The sequence below is a fragment of the Haliotis asinina genome, chromosome 3, assembly GCF_037392515.1.
Source record: "Haliotis asinina isolate JCU_RB_2024 chromosome 3, JCU_Hal_asi_v2, whole genome shotgun sequence".
NCBI classification, from domain to species: domain Eukaryota; kingdom Metazoa; phylum Mollusca; class Gastropoda; order Lepetellida; family Haliotidae; genus Haliotis; species Haliotis asinina.
The window spans coordinates 42,864,703-42,890,966 of NC_090282.1; the positions used below are offsets into that span (position 1 = coordinate 42,864,703).

A 26,264-nucleotide genomic window follows, 5' to 3' on the forward strand; every position below is an offset into this window, starting at 1 on the left:
AATAGTTTTATTGTATCTGGGTGTAAGTGGATTCCATTTGCACATGTGTCACATATTTGCACTGCCAGTTCATTATTGAAAAACATAAAAAGGAAAGGGCTTAAAATGCTGCCTTGTCTAACACCTAGTTCACTAATAAAAGGTTCAGATAATTCATGCTTACTCCTTATACACACTTTAATATGTACATATATACACTTCAACATTTTATTCATTTAGTTACTAAGACTGTGTGATTGTGGAAGTCCCCATAGTTTTTTTTTCTGCTGCACAGAATCAACAGCCTTTACAAAATCAACGAATAATGCATAGAACTTTCCACTTTTGGGGCTGAGACATCTTTGTATTAAACTATAAAGTACAAAGATGTTATCTCTTGTAGTATATCCCTCCCTAAAGCCTGATTCAGCCTCGTATGATACAAGATAAACAACCAGTCAAGGGAGGCAACTCTGGAGCGCTATAAAAAAAAGGCATGCCGCTAAAATACTATTGCCACTGAACATATATGATGCAAAATGTGACCCAAAATAACTCTCACCTAAAAGATGATTATGCAAACTATGAAAAATACACCCTCGTAACAATGGCAGCAGTCTGTGAGTAATCAGTACCAATCTGGACCAGACAATCCAGTTATCAACAGCATGAGCATCGATCTATGCAACTGGGATATGATGAGGTGAGCCAAGTCAGCAGGACTGACCACCCGATCCTCTATGGCAAGCATGGGTTACTGAAGACCAATTCTAAACCAGATCTTCACAGGTCATCTTTGCAGAGAATTCTCCCACACATGAGAGTAAATTGACAGCTATTTTCAGGCATTAATAGCATACTTTTATATGAAATGCTAACAAAAACACCAAAAAATACATCTGGAAAATGGTGGTATCTTACATTGCTGCAAAATATGCATATTTTCAGCTGGTTTCAAAATTGACATACATGACAAGTTAAATAAATATTCTGATACATAGGAATCACTGATTCCTGTGAATGATAACGAGAAACTATCCACAGCCATTTTCCTGAATGTAATGTGTCTATCGAATATGCATTGTGACTATAGCAACACCCAAACACTGCTGCATACAAAAGTCAGAATAATACCAGTCACTAGTTATTTAAAGTGTCATGCAATTCGAACTGGTCTCAAAATGAAGCTATTATAGGGTGTGTATCACAATGTGACTGACACACATCACAACAGACAATACACTAGATAACTTGGATGTGCTTGCATGCAATGTTCCTTCCCCATCAGTAACACTGGAAGTGTGTGAATGCAGTCATGAGTCAAAGGTCAAATATCTTTCATTTAGGGCAACTTATAGAATAGTTATAGAAAAGGTTATTTAGGAGATAAACATACTGTGTTGGGAAATCAGAGGTATATAACGAAAATATAATAGCTCTAAACTTGATTTAAAACCGAACGTGTAGCGTTTATCTCCATTCTACCATAACCGTGTTATTCAGATTTTAAACAAGTACATGATGTGTTTGAAAATCAGAGGTTTATAACGTGATTATATACCTCTGGATGACTTTGATTAACCAATCACAATCCAGTATTTACAGAAGTCATGGTAGAATGTAGTTTATAACCTGAGAGTGTGGTTAATGGACTAGTCGATTTTGTCATTGTTATAATTGAAACTTGGTAATTTAATGAGTTAACTGCATTGAATGTATAATGCATTAGCCACACTTTATACATATAGGGAATTAGAATCTTACTCATGAGACTCACCAATGCTTATGTATTGGGCATTGTCACTGCCCTAACTACTTTTAATGAGTGATCTTTCCTTATGATAGCACCTACGAAGATCTAAGTTAGAATGTAAAAGGCAAATATAGCTGCGAGCAGCGATGAGGGCTTCTTGGATGTTATGCAATACAGCCACTTGCATCTGTGACGTACTTCCAGTAGTAGTCATGGCTACAGATAATATAGACACATACTACTGCCAGTAATGGGAAATTCGTAATTCTTTATGTTTGAATTTATGTTAAGTTTGCAACAGATGCTACCTGCATTAGAACATCAAAAGAAAAAATAACTTGGTGGTTGTCCATTCAGTAATCAAAGAATGCATACGGCACAGCGATCTGTTCAAAATGTCCAAAACATAAAGCTATAGTCTAAGCTGAATGTGATTCAATGCTGCTACATTCCAAGTCGGTTTACACAGTGCAGACACACTTTGAAAAATACAATTTTGTCCACGTGCAATGAAAATATTTGTCAAAACGTCTTGAGAAAGAAGATATACATAGATATAGCATCCACATGATTGAATAACTCAACCTATTCATGGTGTGTGATAAGTGAGTGGAAAGCTTTAATCTAACCTCTCCAAATGGACAAATACTAGTATATTACTCCAGGACCGGTGTTGTACAAAAGATATTAAAGCTATAGAATTCCACTAGAATTTCTACACCGCATCTATACTAAGAAGGAATTAATGTTTATGAACTAACGATGATATTTGCTCTTTATGTAAAACTGACCAGAAAGACTTGTCAATGTGAATATGTAAAACAATATGGGAGAGTTTGGAACTATTTTTGAATGCTCGTATTCATATCGATATAACTTTGGATACGAATCAGTTACTTTTGGCCATCCAGGCAAATATATCCTGCTGAATCACTTAATCCTACCGAACAAAAGGCATATTTTTGTATGCAATCTAAAGGGCAGCACCTTATCAATGGTTAAAATTATAAATAACATAGACAATGTTATGCCACTGAAAAGTTGAAAAAACAACAACTATAATGCCTTTGAAAACAAATGGCCTCCAGTTACAAAAAGATTACTTACAGATATTACATATCGTACTGTCTTTCGACAATAGTCGCTTGGTGTTAACAATGTACAATCCCTGAACTTTGCAGTTCACGCATACGTTACAACCTTAATCAAATGAATTATGTATGATTGTTGTAGACCAAACTGTCCCTGTGAAGACGTTATTAATTACAACGTGGAAAAGTTTATCACTCAATTTGAAATTAATGTATCTATGGAAAAGCAATTAATGAGCTTTGAGTTGAAAAGTACATGAATTTAGTCGCATTTATAGGAAGTCTGTTGTATTTAACCAAGTGAACATATTCATTTGTGATTTTGAAATAAATTTTTCAAGGTAAGACAGCCATCAGATTTTGTACCTAAAGGATAGATCTTTCGATCCATCTATCCTACACACACGATGCTCCGTTTTTCAGTGTCTCTTGAGTCAACAACCTTCCCGATAAAAAGCACCATGAAAGTGCTCCTCATAAAATAGGATTGAGACGCTAAACGTCGGTGTATGCCTTTCCGCACGTTGTGTGCCAGCTGAACTACTAACATCTGTAAACTCGTTAATAAAAAATATGAGTTTGAACTTGAAATAATACGAGCAAGTCGGCCCTAACACACCGCTGCTTAGCCAGACGCTGAAGATTTGTTTACTCGCGACTTGGAACGAATTTCACGTGTATTTCATGCTCATGCAGTGACAATGAGGGTGAAAAGGAGAGAGATGCAAGTAAACTAATTTTCAATAAGTCTTGATCTTCAAATTCATTCAAATGCACGTAAAAGTATTTATAATATTGATAGAATACGGAAGCTCGACCAAAAATATTGTATAAGTAATCATAAGTTACATTCATGGTTTCCTCGCTGCATCGTTAAATATCCACACTGTTTTAGGCAAGGAGACTCATCGGAGGCCCCACGTTTAGAACAGATGGGATATTGACCGATACGCGTCGGCCTTTGCTTGTTGATGTATTTACTTGTATGAATCCACGTATGCACTACAGAACACACAAAACCTTTATCTTTTTCGCATTTTCAGATAGTTTTCAGATATATTCATAGGCCTATAAAAGGCGTTTCAGCAAATAACTCTAACTGATTTCAATTGAAGCTCAGATCAAATGTATCTGCTAAGCGTTAGTACTTTTGACGTACACAAAGGCAGGTTATACTTATATACACAGAACTCATACATATCGCCAACTTTGAACGAAACGACTGAACTTAGAGACAATAGTGAGTGCTGGTGTGCGGTCCTGTGAGACACATGTTTGAAGGAGCGGCCGTATTCGTCCTCCCGCTTTCCTTCAGATTTTCGTGCTCTTTTCTAGGGTTAAACGTTAAATGCTGTACTAACTTTTAGCACGTTCGGCCGCGTATTCATGGGCCGTCGGTGATAAAAAGAAGTGCCTATTTCCTTAATAAGCAGAAACTTGGGGATTTTGATGGCTAGTATTGTTTATGGTGATGTGTACATAGAGGCAAGCACTTTCGGTAGATATTTAAAGCGGTCTAAGCAGAAATATTACTAAATTTGCTTCGCACTCTTTCCTTTCATTAGGGGGCACGTCTCAAACGTTTTACTTCGTTTTAGCTAATACAGTCTGTATCGCCGTCAAAACGGTGTTTTTTAATAATGATGTCGTTGCGTAGGGAGGTGCCTAGAGACAAAGTATGGCAAGTTTGAAAGCGGTAGCTGTTGTAGTTGTAGTGCAGCAGATTTTGGGAGCAAAGTAGTCAGAATTGGGCTGAAAAACAGCAGCAAAAACTTCAATCGCAAATAGCGGCAAAACGGTGAATTTTAGCGACTCGACCCGTCCAGGCGAAATTGTAGCCATTTTGATTGCGCATCTGCTCAAGAAGTTTGGTAGTCATTGCAGCAGTAGTTTTCGCGATATTTGCATTTCAAATTGAAAATTTCGAATTAATTTTGATTTATCTGCCCTTTGCTATTGGGCCCACAGCCTAGAGATTTTAATGGGGAATATCTACACCTCGGTGCGCATCTGCCTGATTTTTTTCAAGCGATTCTGTCCACTGGTGCTCTTTGTAGGACTGGAACAAAATCCGGCGGAAAAATAAATAATAATAATAATAATAAAAACATCAGTAATTACAATAGGTCTTTTGCCTTATGGCAAGAAGCCCTAATAAGAAAATCGTTATTTTTGAGTTTTTCGGGGTTTTGACACTTGCATTTGATAGCATGCCAAACAAACAATTTTTTTAGTCAAGGTCACCAAGGTCACGTGTCAAGGTCATTTAACTGGTTAGACACAAGAAAAAGCCCTTTTTTTCGCGAGCTAAGACGACATTGTTATGGCATCTAGGCTGAAAAGAATTAGTGTTTCTGCTTTGCCCGGGCCCGCTGTATCATATGCGCTGGTTAGATTTGCTGACAAACCTGTCCGTTGTCTGTTCGTACGTCTGTCCGTCAAAATACTGTATCTCCATTATCTCGGAAACTATTCAACGTACAGAGTTGAGATTTTGCACACCGCATTCCCTTGACTGTGCGTAATATTGCTGTAAAAATCAAGTCATTCGTATTTCAACTTTCGTTGCTATGGATACCCCGATAAACGAAAAACTTCAATCCAAGATGGCGGCCAAACAGTTAGAGATATCGAATTTTGACCCCCGCCCAAAAATGTTCGCCTTCACATGACCAAGCCACATGCAAAATATGGAAGCGATTGGATCAATAGTAAGGGAGTTATATGCTGTTTTATGCCGTTTTAGATGCATATTAGATTTCTCCCATTTTCAAAGCCACATGGCCGCCAAACGATGCAACTTTTGATATACATGTAAGAACACGAAATGTTAAGCATCTCATGCTGATGCACTATGCCGATTTTCACGTCATTCTGTGTAAAACTCTAGTAGCTACAGCGTTTCAAATGTACTGTCATAAGAATCTGAGGAAATCCAATATGGCGGCCACACAATTCACATTTTGACATGCATCAAAGAACAAAAAATGTTCAACACATCAAGTTACTGCACACTGCAAGATTTTAGCTGCGTAGCTGTAATAGTCATGGTGCTGCGATTTTTTGAAAATACATCTGAGTTGAAAATAAACAACAAAAGTAAACATCTGTATATGCGTAACTAAGCAAGATATCGCAACAAACTTTCACTTGCTACATATTTTAGGTAGGTATTCTATATCTGCAAAATTTCAATGTTCTGCTGGCAAAACTGTCAGAGTTATGGATTGCGGAAAATGCGTACTTCACAAAATCTGCAAATTTCCTTTCAACAGCTTCAATCCAATATGGCCGCCGCATCACGTGACTTTTGATATATGACTAAGAACAAAAATTGTTCACCAGCCAAAAGCAACTTCAGAACATGTATTTCAAGTGTTGTATCTGCTACGTATGGCTTGCAAAAAAATTCAGAGAGAAGCCTGTTTACGTTTTTGTAGTCAACTTTTGAGCCGAAGTAGCATCCAATATGGCGGCCATCGAATCCACATTGTCGCATTTGACGATGTCGTTGCGTAGGGAGGTGCCTAGAGACAAAGTATGGCAAGTTTGAAAGCGGTAGCTGTTGTAGTTGTAGTGCAGCAGATTTTGGGAGCAAAGTAGTCAGAATTGGGCTGAAAAACAGCAGCAAAAACTTCAATCGCAAATAGCGGCAAAACGGTGAATTTTAGCGACTCGACCCGTCCAGGCGAAATTGTAGCCATTTTGATTGCGCATCTGCTCAAGAAGTTTGGTAGTCATTGCAGCAGTAGTTTTCGCGATATTTGCATTTCAAATTGAAAATTTCGAATTAATTTTGATTTATCTGCCCTTTGCTATTGGGCCCACAGCCTAGAGATTTTAATGGGGAATATCTACACCTCGGTGCGCATCTGCCTGATTTTTTTCAAGCGATTCTGTCCACTGGTGCTCTTTGTAGGACTGGAACAAAATCCGGCGGAAAAATAAATAATAATAATAATAATAAAAACATCAGTAATTACAATAGGTCTTTTGCCTTATGGCAAGAAGCCCTAACTAAAGGGATTGACATGGTTGACATGTCATTGCATCCCAATCAATGCTCATGATGTTGATCATTGGAATCTCTGATCTTGTTTGTTTACAGGCCGTACTATATAGCTGGAATATTGCTGAGTGTGTCGTTAAACAATAGATCAAGCAACCAAACATACAATAGCAAATACTATACACAATAACAGGCAATGTTTATACTGACCTTTCAATAAGATAACAGTGATCTCAATTAAGTTCTTTTGACAGAACAATACATACAAGAACATTTTGTATTTAAAAAAATCCACAGACATGTCTCACTGTTACATTACTGACTGGCAATAAAGTGTTTGACTGAGTTCAGTTTTACTCTGCTTATGGAAATATTCCAGCAATATACACAGCAAGGTATCTGCGTCTTTGGTGTGATGAGTGAACACTTTAACTACTAGGTAAGATCACTGATAAAGGTTTCTGTTTGGCAATAAAAGACAATATAAATCATTAGTACTGAAGCCAAAAATCTAACCACAAGAATGCACCTTTTGTAAGCAAACATGAAAGCCTTCGTTAAATTGTTGTCCATTCAACAAGACATAGGCAGGCAACACAGACAATTACCACCTGGTTCTTCAGAGGTTATTGAACTCTATGCACCAGCTAGATCTTCAGTTACTAACTCAACCGTATGCTGACCACCAACAAAATCCATTTCAACTTCTTATTTTAGATGTGTACTTTAACAGAACCTGTTGTAACATGAAGAAAGGTATTTCAACACCAACGACTTCAAATTACCCAACTAAGAATAGACAAGAAAGGCATCAATTAGGTGTCCATGAATTATAGATGATGAATGCAGATAACAATAGAAACCGCATTTTCCTGTGACCTGCCCCAGTGTCTTCAATGCTTGGTTGTCTGGCAGGGCTGTCATTCTTGCAAAGCAGACCAAATTATGCATAGCTTAACAGATCAAGACACTAAACCTGCTGGGGTGTGAATAATGTATTTATGTGAAGATGTCAATCCATGACAGCAAAGTAACAGATATACATAAGCTTTGGATTTGTTACCACCACTGGATTATCCAGTAGCCGTATAGAGAACCTTTAGCAATACATTTCCATTTGTTTTAATCTTCCTTTCTCTACCTATCAAATGTCTTCGTTACATTCATGAATTCCACTGTCTCTGACCATGTTTTATCCTTAAAAAGTCTCCCCACCACTGTATGTCCCCTATAATTGTGTCACTATCAATTCGTGAAGATTTGGTTTAGAATTGATCGATAGTAACCATTCAGCTTGTCCATTTCACTTTATGCATTTACATTTAACTTTTCATATTTCATTTATTTCCTATTTAACGATGGATAAATCATAGCGATTTATGTTCACTATTGACATGACTGGGGATAGTTTTTTTTCACCATTTTTCATTGAAAGTTCAGTCTTTAGTGCAGACACTTTCTGCAGCAGAGTTGCCGATATTCTCCAGTTCTTGAATGGACCAACCCTTATCAGCAGCTTTCCCGACTGACGGCTTCATTACCAGCAGTCACATCCTGACTATCCCTTTTACATTGTTTGGGAGGAACAATCAATAAACTTTGCCCTTCCGAAGCTTTCCCTTTGCAGACATGACAAGCAGATATCCATATGCATATGTGACAAAGATAAATTCTATAAAAAGACTGCAAAATGAAAGCTAAAATGGTCAGTTGAGACCAAAAGTATTAATGAACCTATCAAAAATGTAATAAACTAAACCCTTTACATAAATGATGAATGCATTCCAACAGCTATATTGAGTTCATTTCTGATTTTGACAAAGATTCTTGAAACTTCAGATTTTCAGACACTTTCACAGACTCTCACCTGAACTATATCTGCAGGTACTTGTTGTCAATAAAGATTGATACTGCACAATACACATAACCATAAGCATAACAAACCATCTTCAGATGCTAGAAACAAGCCAATCAACTGATTCAAATCTGTTAACATATGTTGGTATCAGGATTCCCCGACCTGGACATTTATTTAGACATTTTCTGTTAGCTGAAAGACTGAAACTTTTCGAGGGATTATTCTCTTCCTTCTAAAGTCTTGTAATTACAAGAGTAACTACCCCCAACTGAACTGTGATCATTTCAATCAGGACATCTAACTCTGGAGCCTTCTGTTTATTCCCTTTGATGTGAACTACAAGACAAAGTGTTACAAAAATCTACAAGGCCTGATTTCTCAAAGCAAACTTAAGTCTGAGTTTTTACTCCAACTTGAGAAAACACAAGTAAAATGCATTTCCCAGAATGAACTGATATTGATACCAAACTTAAAGATGGTAGACAATTTGAGTAGGTGTATAACTTTCTTAAGTTTTTTGGTCCTTTTTATTTTGAAAATGCAGTTGAGTGAAAAATTCATTTGTTTCAAATTGTCAAAACTCAGCTTGAAACCTGAGTCAAAACTTTAGTTTGTTTTTGAGCCTAAGTCAGTATAAGTTCAGATTGCTATGAACCTGAAATGTGACTGGATTCCGCATGACAGAATCAGATCCGATAGGCTATTTAGTCACTTTTCTCAGATACATTCAAAATTGCTTAATTACATATGTATGCATGAAATAAGCCCCAACCCCAGCCAGATATCAGGGTTGGGATCTTCAAAATGTTACCAGCCCCAAATGGATTTAACCAGACCAGACATCCAAAGAATATAACTGAAGCAAGTGTTCTAAAATTTTGACCAATGGGCTGGCTAGGTGTAAATTTGTCCGTCAGAAATCTAGCATATATCAGGCAGTCAGATGGACCTTATTCCATACATTGCTACATATGGGTCATAATGTTTGTAATGTATGTGAAACCCAACTTGTGGAATAGGCTGAGAGTTCCCAACAACACACTGCCCATGACAAACTGCCTGTTATTTCAGTTCATAATCACAAAGAGCCTGGTTTAAACACTGACATGCATTCAAGAATATGTTAGTTGAAGTCAGCTTGTTTGTCGTCAGACAGCCAAACACATGAATGAGCACAAGATAAACAGAGACCATATGTCAATATTGGTCTGCACAATCACACAACCCTGCAATCCCAATCTATAAGCATACTACATGGATCCCAGCTGAAGATATTGCCAGTGTTGGCTCCCACAATGCACCAGTAAGGAGAGCCTAAATTACCATCACTAAAGGCCTATGTAAACTTGTAATCAAAAACATCTCCCTAAACAACTTGCACACTAATGTCTGACCTTCAATCACATCAACATGCGTTGTGTGTTATTTTAAAACATACACCTGTGAGTTGGCTACCTTTTACACCTTCACCTGCACAGCCGCTCACGTCAACAGCTAGATCCTGCGTGACGACTTTCAATGGTGAAAGTATTGAACTGCTTCTAATTACGATGTACTGAAGTCTATTTTTGTGTTTGATTGGACTCGTTTCACACACAAAATGTAATGCACATCAATGATCAGGTGTATTTGGAAGACAACTGTTTATAGAAAAAAGAGGACATATTTCATGTCACGATCAAGAATCTTATTCTTTTCGCAGCTGCAAACTTTTCCTGGATTTATGAATATACTACCCTAGGGCTAATTTCACGAAGCAACCTTTACTAAGGTTAACCTTATCTCCCATTCTTTAACAATGCACTGACGTTAGCTTAGTGACTTACGATCACCTTAGCACTTTGAGAAACTAGGCCCCAAGTGACTCTAACTCTGTACAGTGGTGAATCTAGAGAATGCCCATGATGCAAAAGAACACAGAAATGTAAAATGTGCTCAAAATGTTCCCATCAGTCATCTGTAAATGTAAACTAAGTGCTCATAGTTTTTAGTTTATCAGTATTTCTGTGACACCACGTCTCCGAGACAAAAGCCTACAATGCAGATTATTTATCACTTTTAGCTGTTGAATCACATCATATTAAGAGTTTTAAATCCTTGTCTTTTATATAAACTATTTGTTTGTTATTCAATAGTCTCACATGATTTGGTTTTGTGTCCCCTGATTTTGCAACACAAGATACAAAGACACTTGAGTCCGAGAATCCTCAACACCTAACTCCTAGATCGACAATGTCTGTGTACATGATATTCTTTTTCTTTCCTGTACTACTTTGACACACACTATACATAAATTACAATTATAAATTAGGGAGCTTGAACTTTTCAATTTGGATAGAAAGTAAACCTTTCCAAAGACGGACATCTTACGAATGCACCACCATTTCTCTTTATCACCACCTCTAAGCATAACCTCCGCAATGCAGTAGCCCAATACACATCTAAGGGGTGCCATTCAAGATTTTGACAGTTTTTGGAGGTCAATAAATTACTATAGACCATGAAGTTTGACAATCATCTTGCATCACTCAGTTTTATAGTTTGTTTTTGGCTGTGTTTTTTTGCTGTTTGAAAATTTCACTTCATACTCCAATCATCTTTCAGAAACAATTACCGTACAAACAACTATGGTCTGAAAGAAATGTGCGGTGATGCTTTCTCAAAACATTCATTACTATCAAATCAACACTGACTCAGATACATATCCCAATTTTTGAGTGAGTGAGTGAGTGGGCGAGCGAGTTCAAGCTGCTTTTAGAAACATTCCAACAATATCTTAACAGGGGACACAAGAAATGCACTTCACACATTGTACTCGTGGGGAGCTGAATTAAGGTATTAGGCATGAAGAGCGAACGCCAACACACTGCCCAATAAAGTTGTAGAATCTCTACTAAAACTGCATAATCCCAAATATAACAAATCTTACATAATATAGTCTAGTTAATCAATCATCTCAAACTATTTTTTATGTGGTAGTATATCAATAAACAGCTATTTTTGATTGCGTCCCGAGATCTAATATCACAGAAGACTTCAATGACCAAGAGTCACCTTAATATTGAATACAATGAGTAGTTTATCATAGATCTGAATTGGCGGATTCAGTGTTAACGAATGGTGTTTCACAATAACAGGACATTGGGTCCTGTTAGTTTCAGATGTCTGTCTGACCCAGTGAAAATTCACAGGACCCACAGAATAAAATTAAACACACATTTCAGATTTAACATTTCTCATTATTGGCTTTGAAATTATTAACATTATATAACGACAAACATTATAAACATAAATTTAGAAACAGTGAACAAGTGTCACATGCCACAAATAACAACTTCAGACAAAAGTTATTGTGACATATTCAGTCAGACACTGGGGCCAGCAGGTCGGGGACTTCTGTCTGACCATTGGCAAATCTGCCGGATTTGTCAGAGGGTCAGACACTATTCGTGAACACTGCGGATTACTGTTTCATTTTGAGATAAAGGTTGGATGGTTCATCAGTTAAATTATTCACACTGGAAAGCTGGCAACATTTAATCAATACCTGCTTAGTAAACTGTTCTACTGAGCAACATTCATTACAGATTCAGAACATGCATTAGTACTACATGGAAACATCTCCACTCACTTAATATTTTATCACTTGGAAATAGTCTTGCTAGAAGTAAGAGACATTTTGTTTACATAATGTCTGATAACAGAAATATTGTACTTCACTAATCTTTTTGTGATTGAATAAGTCAGCCCTAGAGTTGTATAATATAAGGACAATGAATTTCAAGTTCAGATCTAACCACTAAGATATGATGAAAACATAACATGGTAATATTAAAATTCAAACTGTACTGTATTAACACCAGTGTTGTCAAAACCATATAAACTGATATGGTTAGCAAACATTGGACAACCTACCTGTAGAGTTAGTTCTTCTAGCTGAGATGCGTAAAAGGGAGGGAACTGCTGTGGGTCGGCCAAGTTGACCCGCACTCTGCGAGCTTAGGAGGGGCCTGTCATGCCGAACTGAAATACAAGACAAAAATAATACAATGAATGAATATATGATATGCTCATCAATGTTTGCACACACAGGTTTAGTTGGTGGGACCACAGTCCTCATCCCTTTCTTCGTGATCTTCTCTGGCTACTGCATATTTGGTACTGTGTTTTACTGTTCTTTCTACACAGACCCTGAAACAAATATAGCCAAGAAAGCCCATGCAAGTCTAGAATATGAGGGAAGTCTAGATTACCACAGTGTTAGACGTTTTCATAATATTCTATGCCTGTAATGTAGGAACCATTTTTTCTGTAAAATATGTTCAGAGACTAGACAATAATCTGATCAACTTGAACCTTGGGCTAGATGTTCTGAAATGATGACTCAAATCTACAGATCTGCTTAGAAAGGTTTCTGAGATGCATGATAAATTACAAGTGCATCATTGATGTACATTTTGTATTTTAACTGTGAAAAAAATATCAGTGCATTAAGTAGTGACAAATTTATGTTTTTCATAAGCTGACAGAGATATAGTAGAAAAAGATTCAGAAAGCAGCCTTTTGACAAGTTCAAAATGAGTAAGCTGATACACCAATGTAAAACTCTCTGGAAAAAAAGAATAGATATTTATGATTGTTGCATAAGAAAATGTATCTTGATGATGACTAGAACTTTTTCCACCCATCAAAAATATGTGTGACGTGGCATACATGTTGACCAACACCTTGTGTAAAGCTAATCACTTGCACCAAGGGACCCCAAGGCCACAATGAGGTCAACCCTCTAGGAACCTGGTTGAGTAACAATGGAGAGGGTGTGACACTGTTAGATAGCTTTGTAGGGGTTGGTGTAGTGGCTGCTGACAAAAAGGTGTGAACTGCACCAGTTGTTGCAAGTCAGTGTGATCAAGGAACTCCACACACACAGAAATGTGTCTCCCCAGTTAAAATGCTCCAGCATCTTCACACACCCAAACCATTTCCACTGATGCTACCCCACAGCTATTACTGCTCACGGGAATCAAATACTTTATGTCAGCACTTGCCTATACAATGACAACATAAAAGATTATGGTTAAAATTGAAAGATACCTATATGTGTGAAGGATACAATTTATGTTGGGAACAAAACTCCATGTGAATCTCCAATACTGTGTGTTTGATAATTTGTCAATGACGTTTGTTGTAAGTTGGTCACAGGTCACGAGGGGGCATGTTAATTTTGAACTGTTCAAGGCATGGGTATCAGATTGTACACTTTAGCCAACCTGTGTGAATCAAATGAATTGTAAATTGCATCTTGCTGTTTTCCCCCGGAGGTATAGTCTTAGTAAATTCGCTGTGGTGTAATTCCCCTCCTTAAAAATTTATTTACTGGATTGAGAGACAAACTTCATCGTACCCATTGCTAAAAATTGCCAACGACACAAGAAAAACAAATTTAGAGTTATCACCCTTTCATCAATTTGCATTTGCAAAACATCGTTAATTTCTGTGCATCATGTGTTATTCAATGTTATATGAGATAAAGAAGTACTACCATGAAGTACCAAATGAGTTGCCATTGGCAGCAGGGTACATTGAAAATAATAGAAAAGTGCTTAGCCAAACAGAAAACAACATTTATGTGTGAGGTGAGATGATTTTGAAATTTTCAATGATCATGTCGATCAAACATGCAGATTACTTGTGTAAGATTCATTAAGCTCATGATACACGAATTGATCAAGTAATTAATTTAATAACTACACACTCTTGCAAATCATTCTATGGAGGATTTCTCTTTGTCACTGATGTATAGACTTATTTTTAAATTCATACTTTGTACCAAAAACCTTTGACAGGTACAGTTACACCTATCACACTTCCTTCTAAATACATCATGTTAAATACACAATGAACTCCGACATTTTCCCCTCCTCTGTGAAATATAATACAAACTCCCACCATTCCACAAGTCCTCCAAAGGAAACAGAGATATCTAATACCTTGGAAATTCAATTGGTTGTGATCTGGCTCAGTTTCAAAAGTCCAGTAGTGCCAGATGATTAAGTCCCTTATGAGATTACCAGCAGTTTGAAAGTCTTGATAGTTTATAGCCTTTTGAGTACTGTGTTGACATATTGTAGAGTATCAAGTGAACTCCTCCATTTTTGATTGTTATGTAGCTATCTTAACATTTCAACCTTCTTTGTACGCTTGGAGGTTAACTTGCCGAAAGCATCCAGTGGGAGCAATAGATGTAGGTGGTCTCGCCACTGCGTATCCAGTGCAAGCTCATCACTAAATCATACAGGGTTAATACAGTCCATTTCAATCAGTCAAGTGTTTGAGAATCAATATTTCCATATGTTTTATATATGTCCTAAATTCATTCGGACTCAAATAATGACTATGATAGCTGAATCCTAGATATGATCGTGCATGTAGGCTCCATACAGAACTTCAAACATCAGTATGCAAATGTTATACTATGCCTCCCACAGCCATGCTGCCAGTTCACAAGAACGCCATTTCAAGATGCCATGGCCAGACTAATATTGGCAAGAGTGTACTTTAATTGTCAGCATTTCCTTAGTGAAAGCCTCTCGCAGCACTTGTACACAGATTACTTCCACTGAGATTAAATGGTCCAGATAAACATGCTTAAGGGCCTTTTAACATGCAGGAGTTCCCTACCACATGATCCCTCCCTCTTCTTCACAAATGGTGAAATGGTGCTGAGGACACTGCTTGTGTTTTATTGACAAGAAGTGTCTGACAATCAATTCTCACATCATTAGTGTTTTACGGAGACTGGCTAGACAGGGAGCCTCTAGGGGCTGCTTCCTGTAGAAAGGCTGCTACACAACTAAAAGGGAGGTAATTCCCAGCTCATTGCCTGCTTAAATTTACAACTCCAAATGTTTCAATTTACTGTAACAGTCTCAATCTACAAGTATATCAATGCACTGAAGGTTTGCGTCTGACAATACAATACATTATCAGCATGTGATAAGCATTCCCATGCTTCAACTGACCTTTCACTTCTGCTTCAGTTTTCAGAAAGTTGTATTTCTGATGACATTTTGCAACCACTGTCCTGTCTATCATGTCACATTAAGTGCCTGTCCATTATGGGACAAATGCTAAATCGTGTATTAGATTTAGAAACCGTTGCTATTAGAAAGAGCCTATCAAACACAAATTAGTGGACAGTAATGATTTTATGATGATAGGCAAGTTTTTTGTAACACTCCATCCTTTAGTACCATGTCTTTGGGCTGGACACACAACAGATCTTGAAGAGAAGAGGGAGTTACTGGGGACACCATCTATGAAAGTTTCACTTGACTGTTGTAGATTACGAGATACATGTAATCAAGGCCCACTCCTACAGTAAATGATAATGATCTTGACCAGCTTTACCTTCAATTACAAGTTTCATCCCACAACGATAATAACACCATTATAAAGTAACATACATTATGAGTGGCTGACTTTGGTTTAATATTACTTGGAGCCATTATTGTCAGTTTTAATGTGGGATAAAATTCATTTGTGCAATCCTTCAATATTTACTACCACCAGTATGAAGGAAGGTATTGTGCTATCAGTCCACAAACAAGATCTATGATGGATATGCAGATTGAGGAATCTTAGATAACTTGGCTGCCAAGTAGTGTCGTACATCTTCATTGTACAGAGTAAGGAGTTCTTCTGAAGTTGAAGTTTTCTTTAGGTTTTCATTTTCTCTCCACAATGGAAATCAGAATTTTTTCAGCTCCTCACATGAACTGCAGAAAACAACAGGCTGCACATCTGACAGCTTCACTGATTGTTCAGCAAAACCACATACCATTCAGCTTGTTGCACTACACGTATATATACAGCGATTGCATCAACACCTTCACAGTTAGCCCTAATCTCTCGTACAGACCTTGAAGCAAATATAACCAAGACAGCCCACACAAGTCTAGAAAATGTGGCAAGTCTAGAGTCCCATACCGCCATTAATTATACTACTTCTAGATTTCTACAGCTCTGAAAATGAAGAAAGTCTCAGGGACTGTTTCCATTTCATTTTAGTTTCTTTTATTATGAACTTTTTTCAGTACAATATACTCATTTCTGAGACTAGTTGTTAGTCTAAGTTAGCCCAAAGTCCCCTCTAATTATGAAACCCAATCTGTGCCTGGGTCCATGTGCCCTTTCCCTGTAGCTACGGGAGGCTCCTCCCTGCATTCGCCACATGCCTCTATTACACTGACAATGTGGGCCATGCAGGCTGCTACAGATGAAGGCTGGATGTTCCACTCCTTTATACCTGACACAATACTTTACTAAGTTACTCTCCACCTAGCATAAGGTGGAACTATTGTAAAACTATCACTATCAGTCAGACTGAATGATTTGTTGTCAGCACAGGCACCATAGATATGTACCCTAGGTATGTTTCTATAAGTTACAAATGTACCCTAAACAAAGACAAAATACAGAAACGTATCCGGTACCCTAAATAACGGATAAGTCCATATTCTGCTCCTCAAAAAAGAAACTGTATGTAGTTATTCTCTGTCAACTGATTGCAAGTGGTATTGTGCATCATGAAATATCCCACAGTTTGTTATAAAACACAGCTGAATGCATGTAATACAACAGAATGACAGTTCCAGTCGAGAAAAAGGCACAAAGCAGAATAGGCTTGTCATAGGGTACTATTCTGTGGTCATATTTTGGTTAGGTTAAGTTCCTGTATTCAGAAACATTCTTTGTGTGAACATCTGTAGAACCTAAGCTGACAATTGGAGCATTACCCAGTAGGTGGTGAAACAATAGAGATGATTTCAGGTTCTCAGGGCTAGACAACCCATTACTAAATACAACTGCTACCCACGACTAGACGTACTTATACTTTGACTTTCCCAAGGTCACGATACAAACTTTTATGTGTCGATTTCTTTGTTTGTTGCTTATACGTTACAATCATCAATACTTTTATCCACCCACTGCTGATGACCCTAATCTAAGACTAAACAAGTACCACACAAGACATCTCCCTGCTGAAGAACCTCTTCCTGCACCCATCAGTCACTGTCAAATGTTTCCAAGCTATCCTTTACACAATGCCAATGGAATCACCATCCTTCCATTCATGTCTACTCATGATTATCCATCAGATTGAACCCATACTTGTAAAAGCCAGTGTTGTTGGGATTAAGCTTGAATGAATGTTTCTCATGCTTACAATAATGAAACATACAACATAATCATGACAACAGTCTACACCATGGCAGCAACACACTGTCATGTCCCCACCTGAACATTTCCACAATGGATAATGGTGCGATATTGCACCTGCTGCCTGTCATGATAATTGGATACTCTGTTGGGCACACCACACTCTATTTAGGTGGTGCGGTCTCTTCAAATAGCAGAATAATCTCCCTGAAGGTGTTTTCAATGCACTCACATCAAAGCAGGCACATCTAAATTACATCGTGATCTATCATTCTATAAAAGTAACGGTGAGTATTTTAAGAAACACTGAGCTTGTTCATGAACTCAAGGTTTCTGATCTAAAACATTCCATTTTGAAAAGAACATGCTGAAACAAATGAAACTAAAATAAAGATAATTGTAACTTGTTTTGATCACTCAAATTAGAAAATGGAGTTATTTCTAAATTTGGATGTAAAAAGATTATCAATAATTAAAATGCAATACAACAAATACTTCTTGCCTTACATTATCTTGAGGCATAAGTTTTCTTCATTAAATGCTTATTAAAATAGAGAATCTTTGAAAGTCACTCCACAAAAAGAGCCTAAAACATTCCTAATTAGTTTTACTAAATCATCATTTGTCTATATCCCCTCCACCCCCTGACCCCATCCCCACCAAAAACAGAACTTTCCCTAAAATGGTCAAGATCCTAAACTCCTCTTGTTTTGAATAGAGCAGGAAAAAAACTGACGAAGCATCAGAGAGTCTACCAAGGAACAAAATCTAAGAAGCCAACAGAAATTGGGATCACTGCCAACTTACTTAAAATGCTGCAGTAAATAAGACATCATTCATCTTGTCATGATGATCATGTAACTGATAGACATCTGGGTGTGTTTTAATATTCATGAGACATGTAAGCCAAGCTGCTTCAACTCTGTGTTCTGTCATGCTAAATTACTGGGGTCTGAACACATTCAGATACCTTATCTAAACCTGCCATGACAAAAGCTAATCTTCCTAGCTTCAACAAACAAACAGTCATGTACAAACTGGTAGATGACGCTGGCAGAGGACAATATCTAACTTCCATGATACCCAATACCCTGCTGAAAGTAATATATAAGTGTAGCGTGACAATGACAGGTCACCATATATCAGGGCAACATCAGGTGCAAGACAAACAAATATATTGGGTCTACAATCATGGAACAGTGTACAAGCACACAAATTGTTTTTCATTTGGGTTGGGTTTTGAAAAGAACACGCAAAACCATCTGAAAGTCTACCGTGTTTGCGAGATGGAAGAATCACGTCTTGAATAATGTCAGGCACGAGATCATTGAACATGTGAAATAGTTATTTTACTATCAAGACAGCTGGAGTAATTTACAGTATATAATGCAGTGTATATGCAGTATAAGCAGTTTTATTTCAGAGTAACCTGTCCGTTCACATGTGTTAACAAGACAGCATGTGCCTTAGTTTGAAAGTTTCACAGGACTAGATTTCCTTTGTGCTTAGAAACAAAAAAAATTCTTTGTGTTGCTTATGAACATGAAGAAGCAAAAGACTATTTCATACATTCTTATGCTAACAAGTTTTCAAAAACACTTACTTACTCTCCTTCTTGGTGAATAAATCCAAATGGCTAAGATGGTAATGTTTGAAGATCATGATTGAAAGTACCCCAACCATATGGATCATTGCTTATGAGTTAGTGAGAGAGTGGGTTGTGTTTTATACTGCTTTTAGCAATGTTCCAGCAATATCATGGCAGGGGGGCAGCAGAAAAGGACTTCACACATTGTATCCATGTAGGAAATCAAATCTGTGCCTTTGTTGTAATGAACTAACGGTATAACCAGCAGGCTCTTCCACTGACCTTCATGGTAATGATTTGGATATTGTCTGGTCCAATAGACTTCAATATTACAGGCTGTTGTCATGTGACATTGTTGAGTGGTCAGCAGTACTCTATTGTATGAAAAGGAATCAGGAACTACAGTCATGAGGAAAACATTGTCACCAAACAATGCTTATCTCTTAAATATCCTGTTGAATGAATACCATATCTACAGTTGACCATATATGTATATGTATATGGAGCTGGTTTCATTTGCCACGTGTCATGACAGGTTGTGTCATTTGTGTCATTTACAGATACCAGACCAATACATGGTACAGATGTTCGATCAATGCTATACTACCATGACAGAACAAGGCTACACAAGCATGTCAGAACATCCATAATTGATAATTTTTTTGAGTGACAATCAGCTTGATTAATGAAAAATACATTATCTTAGTTGAGTTTGGTTTAGTTCTGCTACAATTAAACGTGCCATTTCTGTAAACTAGACTTTGAACAAAGCATGACAATACCTTACCAGTCATCAAGTCTTAAAGCCCTTAAAATTTGAAATCTGTACCCAGAACCATCCTGCACCCATAAAGCAAGATGTACCCATGTCAGCCCTGAATCCAGAAAGATCACATGCCTTCCAAGCTTTCTTGCCTTCATACTCATTATCCACAAACATAATCCTTCATTCAAACATGTACTCATGTCCTTCCTGCAAGTACATCAATCATACATCCACACAAGCCATGCCTCATTGCCTATCCTGAACCCATATCCTTCAAGCATCCACAGCAATTCTGCACTAGTGCCTAGAAACCAAACAGGTAATTTCTTGCAACCATCAGTTCACCAAAGATTGTCACCAAGTTTTCACACCAAAGTGCTTTCTGTCCTCGCAGGCTGTAATGACATAATTGGAGGGATGGACATTCAACCCACTTCTGTATTTAAACAATGAGTCCTAATTAATACCTGTTTTCATTTGTCCTCTGGGCTGGCATTTCTGAAACCTGAGCAATGACCTTGATGTAATGAACCAAACTCAGAACAACTGCCAAACATGACCTTGGATAATCCTCATTTACGTAAAATATGACTAATTCAAGTCTGCTATCAGCATTTGATCCATATTATGCCACTGATAACAAAGCAGCTTTGACAGCAAGTTGTTTTGAAGGAACAGAAAAGACTTTGCAGAAGAATGTGAACTCAAGAAGGAAATGTAAAATGGTCACAACTGCTCTAACTTGTATATAGAGTATAATGATCGTGAGTACAGAAGGGACAAATATCATTGCCAGAATTCTTTCTAGAACAGACCTTTGTAGCAGCTGAATAACACAAGACATATTACCCACATGTGGTCACATATAATGGCACATGGCTTTCAGTCCACAACTACCAAAACATATATATTTTGCATGATCATGCTCTACTTGCCAGCTTGTTTACAATGGAAATGGATGCTGTGCATGTATGTCAAGCTCTATCCCAAGCATTCATTAACTTGCTGACTAGAGAGCAGGGAAGGCAAAGAGATAGTAGGCAGCTTTGCAGATTGCAGCACCCATCAGTATTACTGATAAAAACTACCACTGGCTATGCTAACATTAGAATCTCTCTCGAATAATGGATTTGACAATTCTAATTTTTCTCAGCTATAAAACAGATGGCAATGTGGCTTTTGAATTCAAACTTTCTCAAAGAACACTATCAAATCAAAGACACCCATTCATGATTCTGACAGTCAGGGAAATAACTTTAAAGAATCCCCAAGCTGTTAATCAAGTCAGCCTGTCTTGGAATGATCATTTATTGTCTGTTCTCCTTAGCTTCATTATTAAACACTCTCCAACTGCACTAGCAATGACACTTCCAGCAACTACTAGAACCCTGCATCACAGGATTGACTTCAGTTGCAACTTACTGGAAATATTCAATAAATGGAAGGTGAAATTATGTCATTATTAAGACAGCAATGTACTGTTGCTGCATGATACATATTTGTGTAGCTGGGTTGCCTTATGAAACAGTTGAAATAATGCTTGACACATTACCATTACAACATAAATGGTTTTCCAGTAATACGAACAAGAATCTGCAGAGAAACAACAAACAGATGAGTAAGTATATCTATCCAGTCATATTGGCTTGAAAATTCCTACGCAGCCTCTCTTTTAGATTCTAGTGTTTAACAATCCATATATATTCTAGATCATATATGGAATTACTCAATTAGCTTGTTCAGCTTACTCACCCTTTCAGAAACCTGTTTTATGATCAAGATATAGTCTACATTCTGTATTGAACAATGCTTGTTCTACCTACTCACACTTTCAGAAACCGTATTTTACAATCCAAACATATTCTATATACAGAGGATACTAAACGACCTTCCGAGAGAGAGAGAGAGAGAGAGAGAGAGAGAGAGAGAGAGAGAGAGAGAGAGAGAGTGTTTGATACTAATAAATCTTTCATGAGTTTAATGAATATGTTATTTCACGGAAGTGAGTACAGGATTCTGTATATTACTCTCCAACATAAATTGAAACTGCCAACAGTGTGATGACTCTCCAATGAAAATGCTTGTTTGACCTATTCCCCTTCTCATAAACCTGTGTTTTACAGTCCAAATATATTTTTGATCATGTATGCTTATTTCACCTACTCACTCTCTCAGACACCTGTGTTTTACAATCCAAATATGTTCTACATAAGGTGAGTGAGTGAGTTTAGTTTATGCTGGTTTCAACAATATTCCAGCAATATCACGGCAGGGGACACCAGAAAATGGGCTTCACACATTGTACCCATATGGGAAATCAAACGCAGATCTTCGGCGTAACAAGCGGACACTTTAACCACTCGGCTACCCCACCGCCCTTTCTACATCGTGTATGGAACAATGCTTGTTTTACCTACTCACCCTCTCGGACACCAGCGTTTTACAATCTGTTTAAATGTTATAGCACGTACATAAAATGTGTTTCACAACGACCCCAGTAAGAGTAACAATGTGGTTCATCTAGATCAGAGAAGCATTGTAGCAGCAACACCTATTGTCTATTCAACTCCAATATTGCTGACCTTGGTTTATTGGTATCCTTTAGAGCCCAATGCGCAGGATTGTAACATCGAAAATATTGATTAAAATGTCAATATTTTATCATAACAGATCTCAAATGCTTACACATGACAATGTAATTATCAGAAATACTGCAGCAAGAGAAATTACTGGCATCGAATTTTATTTTTTTTCAAGTGTACCTCATGGGCACTCTCATGATAATTTAAGTGTGCCATTTCATTTTCAGGTGTGCCATAGTCTATACAACTGAACTTCAAACCATGACTTTAAGTGAATGTTAAAGTTGTAATTGTAATATTAACTAATAAATCATGAGTAATGAAACAATACTTGGCATGTATTTTTGTTTATTTACTAACCTCAAAATTTGAAAAAAAAAACCCACTGATGATTAGCTGGCTGTCTGACTTGTACACTTTATCATCAGTCATTGTTCATAATGTCACTGTAAATCATGAAAGATAATAACAGCGAAAACATACTTTAATGCACTTTCGCAAACAAATCAAGTGTGCCAGAACAGCACGCAGATAAGAATTTAACAATACCATTTGAATCTTAGTCATGTCATTGGTACAGTGGCACTAATGATTTCAAAAGTGTGAAAATATCACTAGTCTGGGTCTATTTAAATGCTTTAATTTCATTGTGAATTAATTTTCATAATTCTGAAAATATCATTAATCTTCACAATTTGGCATAGTCTGGGACTAACTCAGTCTAACAATAAAATACTGTCATTTAAAATCGATATACAATAAGACTGACATGACAAACACGATAAAATTAATCACCATCTTGACGTACTGTTTATTGTTGAAAATCGTCAAAAAATAATTCCATGAACAGGAATGTATCTGCAAGAAACTTCTTGAGAGAAAATAACATATTTTGAGGTCTTACTGCATCTTTATGGAGACTTCTAATTCTACTGTCACCAAAGGATGAGTATGACTTCAGAAGCAATTCTTTAGCCAAGACCAACTGGCTGGTGAGCTTAGTGATCTATAAGCTAGTGGATCTGTCACAAGACTGCTCCTCTTCCTTTGGCTGGGACAAAGTGAGTGTATGTGTATGTGCTAGCTAGTGGTTGTGTGGTGTTACTGATATCACTATATATCACTACCATTCCTCTGATGATGGAGCACCCCTATACCTGACCAAACCACAAATACCTAATCACATCATACTTCTCTTGTGGACATGACAGCTCCTGCTCTAAAATTGTCTTGCATGCCTTTCATCACTGACTTTGCGGATCATGCTGAACGAACCCTAGTTTGACCATCAAATGTAGTTGTCCTAAGTTCTGGGACATTCTGTGCATGTTTATTACAAAAAGGGCAGGGCTAATTTCCTTGAATGAAAGTATCTGCTACAAAACTTCTACTCATAGCTGGGACATGAATCAAACAAGTTATCATTTGACTACAATCTAAAAATTCCAGAGATGCATTATTAAGATGCTTCACTTGGTGTTTTAACTGAATTGTGTACAGAGTCAACAAACCACATCCTTGTTCTTTTCAAGCATTGAACACTTCTGTTACTGCAAAACTCAGCAGTAAAAAAAATTACATTTTCATTAAAAGTGCAGGTTTATTAGGCTGAAGTTTATTAGATTTTCATCCATGTTCTTCAATTGAACTAGATCTGGAAGACAGTTTGTCATGTTAATAGATTGATAAACTGTTGATGGATCTTGTTCACTTGGAATGTTTGGTGGTAATGATGTAAGCGGAGATGAAATTTTAATAATATTAATGGAACAAATTGTCATTTAACAAAATATCAAACTGATTATCTCATACAGACAGAACATGTATAAACATTGACAGACATCAGCAAAACAAACATCATTTTAATCGAATAGCTTCGGTTTCCTTGTTACTTAAGGTATTAATAGAACAGTTGGTCGTTTACAGTCACACTTACATTCTTTAATGCATAGAGTCTCACCTGCACTGATCTGGCGATAATTAGCTGTGTTTCGTCCAGTCCTGGGGGAGCCATGGCTCCGTGTTCGCATATGCTCTTGGTACCACAGGTCAAGGTCATCAATCGTATGCTTTAATTTCATTGTGAAATCCGAATTACTCCCAGAATTTACACCACATCCAAAGACATCAGCACTCCAGCATTCCTTCTTGTCTGTGAAGCTAACTGCGTGGCACCTTACACAGAGTTGTATGGGCAATAGCAGACGAGACAACTATGAACCATATATTCTTCAAAAGTTTCACTGAAATATATTCATGGTGACTCCTGCTGCAGAGGTAAGAATATCCCAGTCTTGGATGTCAGTCTTCTTCAAGTCTATTGTCTCAGACCTGATTTACAATCTATAGGTAAATGTTAAGGAGCGCACATTCATATTGACAGGAGTCTACTTACTCTGAGAAACTCAAATAAAACAGATACCAGAGAGGTGCTCAAACGCTTTGGGTGTGTGAATGTTTTGACACTCATGACAGCTGTGGCATCAACATAACTAAAAAACAATGATCTTATTTGCCAATCACTGACATCGTCCCATATTTTATCAGAATTTTCCCACTTGGTATTTGCTGCTGGGCAATAACTCATTCACCTACATTAGCATCTGACGACCTTAAAAACAATGGAACTATAGTGGACATAAAAGTCAATATAATCACACAGTTTGTAAATGGTCCATTTGGATTTTCTTCATCGTCATGCCATTTGCGATGATCTCTGCACAAATCACTGTAAATGTCAATGATGCTATCTGAAATCAACTGTTTTAGTTTATCCTAAGTATCTGTTCTTGCGAAATCTGCTGATATTCCACATTTCGAATTCCAGAAATAAGAGGATAAGAGGGCATCAGGCAACAGAAACCAGAATGTGGATCTGTGAGAAACATGCGTCATAAAGGATGAGAAAAATGTGTTGTTTTGATGCAACAAGCTGATATACACTGATATAAATATGCTCTGGGAAGTGAGACTGCAGAATAACAACTGACACTGGGGAGTAATTAGTGAATAGCTTGAAGATAGCCACCAATGTGAGGGTGTCCTTCCAGTGTTCAGCTTGTTGATGAGTGAGTGGGTTTGCTTTTACACTGCTTTCAGCTATATTTCAACAATATCAAGGTGGTGAGACTTCTGATGACATCAAATAATGTCAATTGTTTGCCCATATCATGATTATTCAGATATAGAGTTTGATGATCTCATCTAGTGACTGTACACAATCCGACACCTTTATTACAGGCATCATAAAACCAAGTTTTGAATTTCAGTTATGATTCTCCTTGTCAACAATACTGTAGCTATAACTGTGACAATAACTGATGATTTGACAATCTAATATGAATGTCATATGAAAGCATTTTAACATTTTCCTTTTTATCTCAAAACATCCTATTAACATGTAGCACCTTGTAAGT

General features: G+C 37.3%; 2 protein-coding genes across 5 annotated transcripts in view; one reads left to right on the plus strand and one right to left on the minus strand.

Moving 5' to 3' along the window:
• The window catches only part of LOC137278058 (uncharacterized), a 118,022-nt gene that overhangs the window by 66,095 nt on the left and 25,663 nt on the right, over positions 1 to 26,264 (plus strand). The window lies entirely within an intron of this gene.
• The window catches only part of LOC137278059 (transmembrane and coiled-coil domains protein 2-like), a 95,470-nt gene that overhangs the window by 41,996 nt on the left and 27,210 nt on the right, over positions 1 to 26,264 (minus strand). Inside the window, exons 1-2 of one of the 4 annotated variants that reach the window (XM_067810130.1) lie at positions 24,809 to 25,980; positions 12,606 to 12,713 (exon numbers count right to left, since the gene is read on the minus strand). In XM_067810130.1, the coding sequence (XP_067666231.1) occupies positions 12,606 to 12,713; positions 24,809 to 24,929 (229 nt within the window). In that variant the 5' untranslated portion in view covers positions 24,930 to 25,980. Of the gene's footprint in view, positions 1 to 12,601; positions 12,714 to 24,808; positions 25,981 to 26,264 lie in introns of those variants that run through there. The other 3 variants (XM_067810128.1, XM_067810134.1, XM_067810131.1) reach the window with 3 other exon arrangements.